This window comes from Calypte anna, chromosome Z (genome assembly GCF_003957555.1).
Source record: "Calypte anna isolate BGI_N300 chromosome Z, bCalAnn1_v1.p, whole genome shotgun sequence".
NCBI lineage: Eukaryota > Metazoa > Chordata > Aves > Apodiformes > Trochilidae > Calypte > Calypte anna.
This window is the reverse complement of record NC_044274.1, coordinates 11,995,002-12,002,392: the sequence shown is the minus strand read 5'-3', so window position 1 is coordinate 12,002,392 and position 7,391 is coordinate 11,995,002. Positions and strand designations below refer to the sequence as shown.

General features: G+C 43.7%; 1 protein-coding gene across 2 annotated transcripts in view; it reads left to right on the top strand.

The window, feature by feature from the left end:
- Window positions 1-4,511: 4,511 nt before the first annotated feature.
- Window positions 4,512-7,391, top strand: part of ZFR (zinc finger RNA binding protein) — a 44,270-nt gene continuing 41,390 nt past the window's right edge. For both annotated transcript variants that reach the window (XM_030466971.1, XM_030466970.1), the window contains exons 1-2: window positions 4,512-4,599; window positions 4,879-4,963. In XM_030466971.1, coding sequence (XP_030322831.1) covers window positions 4,563-4,599; window positions 4,879-4,963 — 122 coding nt within the window. In that variant the 5' untranslated portion in view covers window positions 4,512-4,562. The remainder of the gene's footprint in view (window positions 4,600-4,878; window positions 4,964-7,391) is intronic.

The following is a 7,391-nucleotide window of genomic DNA, read 5'->3' as shown; positions in this document are numbered from 1 at the left end:
AGATAAATTTCTTCTGTTACCTTCTGAGTGAGTCACCTGCCCTTCAAGGCATGTATTTCACTTTCTGAGCTCTGAAGATAGATTTTTGTAATGGTTTTGTTCCCTCATCAGGCAGTTTCCTTCTGTAGCTGCCTTAAAAGGGCTTAAGTTCTTTCAGTTACTGTCTGATTGCCTCATTTCATACTACACGTATTACATCTTTGGCTGAGAAGAATACTGAAGCATAAGCTTTTTCTTCAAAGACAAATTTTAAAATCCATATTTAAAAAGAGATGCTGAAAAATAGAAGCTTGTGCTTCTGATTAAATAGTAATTAGTAAGTGTGATTTTTTTACTCCTCTGGTTATAAATAGTAGAGCTGATGGGAAATGTGTTTGGGAGCAAGCAGAGTGACAGACAGCTCTCAAGTTTTAGTAGACAGTACTTACTAATTTCAAAGGTGAATTTAGAAATCGGCTGAGGAAAGGAAGATTAGCCTATAACATGGATACTTATTTTATTAAAGCATCAGGAAAGAAAGAGTAACAGTTACTGCCAGGCAGTGTTTTTACTTGTGTACTGTGACTCGTTCAGTCCTCCTATGTGTAAGATGTGTATTTTGAGTTTGCATTAACATTTGCGTAACTCTGTATTATGCTTGTGTTTGGGTGGTGAGGGTTTTTTATGTTGCAATTTGGTATTCCAGACACTGGTAACTTCCAATTGTGGTTTAATAAATTACTTTTATTTGTTTTATTAACACTTCTATAATGGTCACCACTTAACATCTAAACCCTGTTGTTAAAATGTAACACTTTTTTGGCTTAATCACATATAACCTTGTTGAAAACATCGGGTCTTTGTCTCCACTGCTTGGAAAAAAAAAAGTTATTTCACTTTAAAAGTAAAGCTGAGGTAGGCTGATGAGTATCTTTTCTTCGTAGTTATCTGAAATAATTTCCCGGTGAGAAGGCAGCATTGGACTCCTTGTAATGATTTTAAAACTATTCCTATCTCGGGCATTTACAAAGAGAGCACTAATTACTAAATTACTTTTTCAGGAAATAAAAGTGCAGCTTTTGTTAACATGGTCCGTACTCTGCCGTGCAGGAGAGCTGTAATTCTCTCCTACCCCCGCCCTGGCCTCTGGTGGTCACACAGCGGCCAGCGCAGTCTGGTTTTAGGAGAACTGGAAGAGGTGGTCTCTGAGAAATCCTTCCTCCACCTCGTACACCCCCCGCAATCAAAAAAAAAAGCAAAAATAGTTTTTAAAAATATGTGTGTTCCCTTCCAGTGGTTTGCAGAGAAGGTTCAAAAGGTTTAGATGTGCGAAAGTGTTATGGGTTTTCTCCTCTGTGTTTAAATTACTGTCTTGCAGTCAGACAGTAGCAGCAGTGACATTTGTCTTGGACATTAAAATAGTACAATTGATGACACTGCGTGTTATATGGTGCTTTTTCATTCCTACCATATTTTATAGATCTCCCTTAAATAAAGGTGAAAGAGTTGTTCTTCTGAATGCTAACTTGCCATTTTTGTCTACGATATTTTTAGATGCATTAAATTTTGCATAGAGTAGCTGTAGTACTTCATTCCAGATTCAAGTTTTGCATTCCAGGGATTTTTTTAGTTCCATAAATTCCTGGCTATTCTTCTGTAATCTTAATAGGGAGACATGGATTGTTAAATTTTTGTTATTTAAAAAAAATATTTTTAATGTTTCACTAAAGCTTTTCTGCCTTCTCCCTTTGCTACAGGTTTTTCACTTTAGCACTCCTTTCCTTCCAGTTATGGATACAGAAATCAGTAAAGTTTAAAATGCCCTGAAGAATCTAATCTCAATTTATTGCAGTATCACTTTGAAGGAAATCTGATACACATGTTTTACAGGGAGGCAATCTTGTTTTATAATCCGATGAGGTTTTTTAAGTATAGACTATGAATCTGATCCTGTGAGCTAGAAGTAACATAAATAGACATTATGTAAGGGTTCACAAAGTCAGCAGGAAGCATCAGGTTCTTATTAGGCAGCTGCTGAGGAAAGGCTTGTATAACACTGCTGGAGTGTTGTTTTTTCCCAAGAAAATGGAAAACCTTGATTTTTTTTGTTTGTTGTTTTTTTTCTTTGTTGTTTTTTATATCATACTTAGTAAGTGTAACTTCTCATAAAGTATGTTGTAATCTTTTTAGTGACATATGCACTAAAGATTCAGTATGCAAAATTTACTCAGAAAAGTAATATGAAACTTCTGCTGAAATCGTAGAGGAATAGGTCTGCCAAACAGGAGCTTATGCTCAGACATATGCAGGGCTGAAATCAAAATTGAATTAGACCTACTAGAAATAATTTGGATAAAAGAAATTAGGAAGCCTAAGACAAAAGTCTCCACTGTGAAAGGAAAGCTTTTTTTCCCCCTCAGCTCGTGGACCCAAACCTTGAAAATAATATTCCAAGTTTACCTTATCAGTGAAGAAGAAATAAGCAATTGTAGGATTACCCACTTGCAAAATACAGCTTTAGAGGCACAGTCTTAGAAAATGTGTGGATAACTGTGTGTATATGGATGCTTATATATTTAATAAAATATCTACTGAATATATTTAGTCAATTTATTACTGAAAAAAATAGAAAGACAGTGGAACAAATAAAACTTCCATTACCTTCTTGCCAAGTACCACAATCCAGTGGTCCAAATATGAGCAATTTTTCATAAAACTGAGGAGGTGAGTGTTTAGATATCTCTCATTTGTGTATCCTGAATCAATTTAGGCTCCCGGCAGAGGTCGTGCTCTGTATCTATAGAAGATTTGAGTAGAGCCCTTTGCTGAAGTAGTCTTATAGATAACATCAGGATTAGGGATACTGTTTTTATAAGCAATAGCAATTAAATGTTTTTCATAAAAAAACACTTTGAGTGAAAGTATACCACACATGTTGGAAATTCATTCAGTCTTGCGCATAGATTCCTTTTTTTGTGTGTGCTTGATTAAGATAAGAAAGACGAGGTACAGCGTAACTTAGCTCCTAAAACTAACAATAATGACTAGTAAAGTATGTTCAGTGAATTAGGAAGGATAATGGGTATCTGAATTGCTATACTTAATATGCAGATGCAATAATATAAGCTTTAGATGAGAAATAACTCTCCTCCTCTCGGTTTATGAACAACTATATCTTTGTTGACATTGTGCTGCCTAAAACAACCACAAGTACTGTGGAATAAGGGAAACCCCTGCTTCTGTGAACATTGTGGGAGGTCTCCACAAAATGTAGGGGTGCTTTTAGTAGGTGTTGCTTACCAAAGGGTTCTAAAATGATCACTTTAAATCCAGAGGTGTTTTGTAAGCCTTGTTTAATTTACAGGCACACATCATAGTGTATACAAAGTACTCAGCTGAGACGCAAGCGTTTTAGACTTTTAAGTTTTGCTTTGTTCAGAGCTTTGAGAGGCATCCACTGCTCAGGAGGAAAGATTGCCTAGAGGTGGAACAGAGTCACGGGGAGCAGATGGAAATTCGGTCACTTGGGACAGGAGGTTACGTCCTTGGCTACAATGTGCAGTGTAAGTTTTTTGGGGAACAATCTGATGGACTACAGGCGCCCAGAAACTTCAGAGGAGGAGGTAGCCCTGCGTGCGTGTGGCTTTACCTTGAGGGTGCCGCGGGTTTGTGGCAATTACTGCAAAATAATTTCGTGGGCTGCCAGCCTCTGTGGTGCCCTGGGGACAGGTCGATGTGAGCGTGGCTTTCGCTGGGTGACAGCCGCCCCTGCTCTCCAGGTGGGCAGCTGTGGCGGTGCAGCCGGGCACCAGGTAAATCTAAAACTCATTTAACCAACTCTGTTGATTTTCCAGCTCTGTGGCCTTACACGAGTATGAACAGGGCACCCCCTGTGTACGCCAGGCTCCGGCTGACCATGAACTCGCGTGGGACAGCCGGGAAACGCAGACAAGGTCAGGGTGCGTGGGGGACGCAACACAAACACCAGTAGCTTGGCAGGGGTGGTGGTGACCCGCTTCACCCAGGCTTGTGTCACTGGGGCTACCTACAAAGGCGTTGTGCCATTGCAGACAAGGATGAGCAACCGGCGCTACCTATAAAGCGCGAGTGCGTGATGCGGCGTGCGGTGTGGCTGTGGGTGCGGCGCAGGGAACAAGGCGTGAGGACGGCGACGAGGGCCATGTGGCCTGGCCCTTAGAGCGAGGGGAACTACGACTCCCAGGAGCCCTTGCAAATCCCGCGCAAGCGCAGACGAGGCCTGGGGGTGATCGGGGGTGGAGGCGGCGGTGGCTTCCGCTGCAGACGGGCCGCAGTTTCTGCGGGCGCGGACAGGGTCTGGACTACAACTCCCAGCGTCCCCCGCCGCACATCCCGCGCATGCGCACAGTGCTGGCCTGGCCGCACTCCGCCGTTGTCGCTGTAGGTGGGTGGGTGGGGGGAAGGGAGCGAGCGAGAGGGAGAGCGAGCGCGGCGGTGAGGAGGAGGAGGAGGAGGAGGAGGTGGAGGAGGGAGGGAGGGAGGGTGGGAGGGAGGGGGGTGAGAGTTGAGAGTTCAGCCGCCGCTGTCGCTGCCAGCTCGGACTCATGATTCCCATATGCCCGGTAGTTTCGTTCACCTATGGTAAGTAACGGCTCTCGGTGTGTGTGTTCGTGCGCTCGGGGCTGGGGGGAGGGGAGGGAGAGGGGGAGAGGGACGGCGTCGGAGGGGGAGGGTGTGCGGCCCGGACGCGGGGCGGGGGTCCTGAGGCGCCGTGTCTGACCTGTCGCTCTTTCTGTCCCTTGTCTGTCTGTCCCTTTCTCTTTCCCCCCCCCCCCTCCCCCTCCTCCTCCTCCCTCTCCTGCCGGGCCTCCTGTCATGGCCCCGACCGCCACCGCCGCCTCTTGGTTATCGTCGCCACAGTGCCCAGCCGGCTGGGAGAAGATGCCAAAATGGCCACCGGCAACTACTTTGGATTCACCCATAGCGGGGCTGCTGCCCAGTATAGGTAACCACCGCGTTCCCTCCTTGCCTTGCCCTGCCCCGCCCCTTCCCTCCCTCTCTCCGGGCCCGCGGCCTCCTCTTCCCTCTTCGCCTCCGGTCCCCTGTCCCTGAGCGGGATCTCTCCGCCTCTCGGGGTGAGGGTTCGGCGCCACACCCATCCCCCGCCCCAGACTGCTCCTGCGGGACGGTGCTGCCGGGACCTTTCGGTTTGTGTCCGTCCCGTGCCCCCCCCGCCCGCCGCGTTGTTTTCTGATCCTCCTGGTGAGGCCCTCCCTGTCTCCCCCCGGTGGTGTGAGGGTGGGGAGGTGGAGCCGGGCATCACGGGGGAGGAGGAGAAGAAGCAGCGGCAGCATCAGTTCCCAAGGCCCTTAAATTAAAATGGCCACTTGCAGTCAGCACGATCAGCAAGTTATCGCCTGCCGCCCCCGGGCCTTTCTTCAGCTTCAGGGAAGATGGGGATTGCTCCCCAGGTCTTTGCCTCCCTTTGTGTCGGCGTGGGAGGGCAGAATCTTTTTTAGTGTAGGCTAGAATTATGTCAACCCAGCCTATAGCAGACTGGATGGATAAAGGAAGAGCTGAACCACCAGAAAATGCAGGGAAATTGCATGAACCACCAGAAAATTGCTGAAGCAATGTTATAATCTGTATCTCTTAAGAAACTAGAGAAGGTGCTTTCAGGTCCAGACACCTTTTAAAGACTTACCAGGAGTAGGTCTTACAGTGAAGCTTGGGGACCTGTAACAGCACATCTTGCACAGACATGCTGCCATAAGTTTTAGTGTCTTTAGTTACTGTGCATTCAAATGGTGTATCAGAGTGTTAAAAAGTAATTGGTAGCATCTGTTTTGTCATATTTTTAGAAATCAGATTACTTAATTTGACAAAAAACAGTCAGGAATATATTCACATTTTTGGCTTTTGATGTTTGAGTAGCACCTTGGAGTCCATATTTTAAATCTGTGTTATTAGTTTCATAAATTTGTAATAAATACCTTTGTTTACTCATGAGTCTTGGTTCATGGGAAGAACAGAAGAAAAAACCATATATATGAAGGATTATTAACAAACTAGTACATATGTGCTACTGTTATATGATTTATCATCTGCTGTCAGTAAAAGACTCTGCATCCTATAAATGGTTTGTAAATTTACTACATCAAATTTACCATTTCTTAAAGTGAAGAGACATGGCATTTAGTTAAAACAGTCCTTTCATAAGAATTCATTTAATATTTTGAGCAGAAAACAGTCACTTAAGATGTCTAAAGGGCAGCTTACCTTTATGAAGCAGACTTAGCAGGTCTTTGGGAACTTGTTTGCAGAGTGCTAGAAAATGTAGATTTCACTCCAATATATTTGAGAAAGAGAAGACGATGGCAGGGAACTATAATAAAAAATGTAGTGCAAATTTTCATATGAAGGTTGTTACCAGTTGAGTAATAAAATTCTTGTGTTCTTAAAAACCAGGATAATAGATAAACAAATGGCTGCTTATCATCACACTTAATACATAGGTGAGCCTCGTAACTCCTGCAAAAAAACCTTCTAGCAACAGGATTAATTCATGGATTTCAGAAAAGTTGCTTAAAACAGCAGTCTATTTCAGGACACTGAATAATACACTTGAAACTGAAGACCTTTGCTTTTTCATACATGCTGTTCAGGAGTCCTAGTTTTATAGCAGGTAGCAGAAATTTTCATAATAAGCACTTGTCACATTTTTTTGTATTTTATAGTGACAACATGGCTGTAAAAAACCTGATGTACTGTGAGAGCTTCAAGCTATAACTCTAAAAGATCAGTGTTTGTTCTCTAATGAAAACATACAAAATTCTTTGATTTCAGCACTTACTTCAGCTAAGTGCAAAAAATAGGTCCAATTATTTTTAGGATACACACCTTTTCTGGAATATCTCAAAGTAGGAAGCTGTTAAATCTTCAGCTAGAGACATTCGGGGAAAAAAAAACCAAACACAGCAAAACCAAATAACAAAGTAACCAACAAATCAGCTTAGCATCAGAAATTACAGAGTCTAAGTACCTTCTGAAAAACAATCCAAAAACTAGAACAAAGCTTGAGTTGGAAGAGGACTACAGTGATCATCTATTCTGACTGCTTGACCACCTCAGGTTAAGTTAAAAAACGTTTTTAAGAGCATTGTCCAAACACCTCTTCAACACCTGCAGCCTTGGGGCATTGATCACCTCTCTAGGGAGCCTGTCTCACTGTTTGACCACGACCTCAGTAAATAAATGCTTCCTAATATCCAGACTAAGCCTTCTCTGGGGCAGCTTTCAACCTTTCCCATGTGTCCTGTCACTGGATACCAGGGAGAAGAGCTCAGCACCTCCCTCTCTACTTTCTCTCTTCTGGAAGTTGCAGAGAGCTACAAGGTCACGCCTCAGCCTCCTTATCTCCCAGCAGACAAACC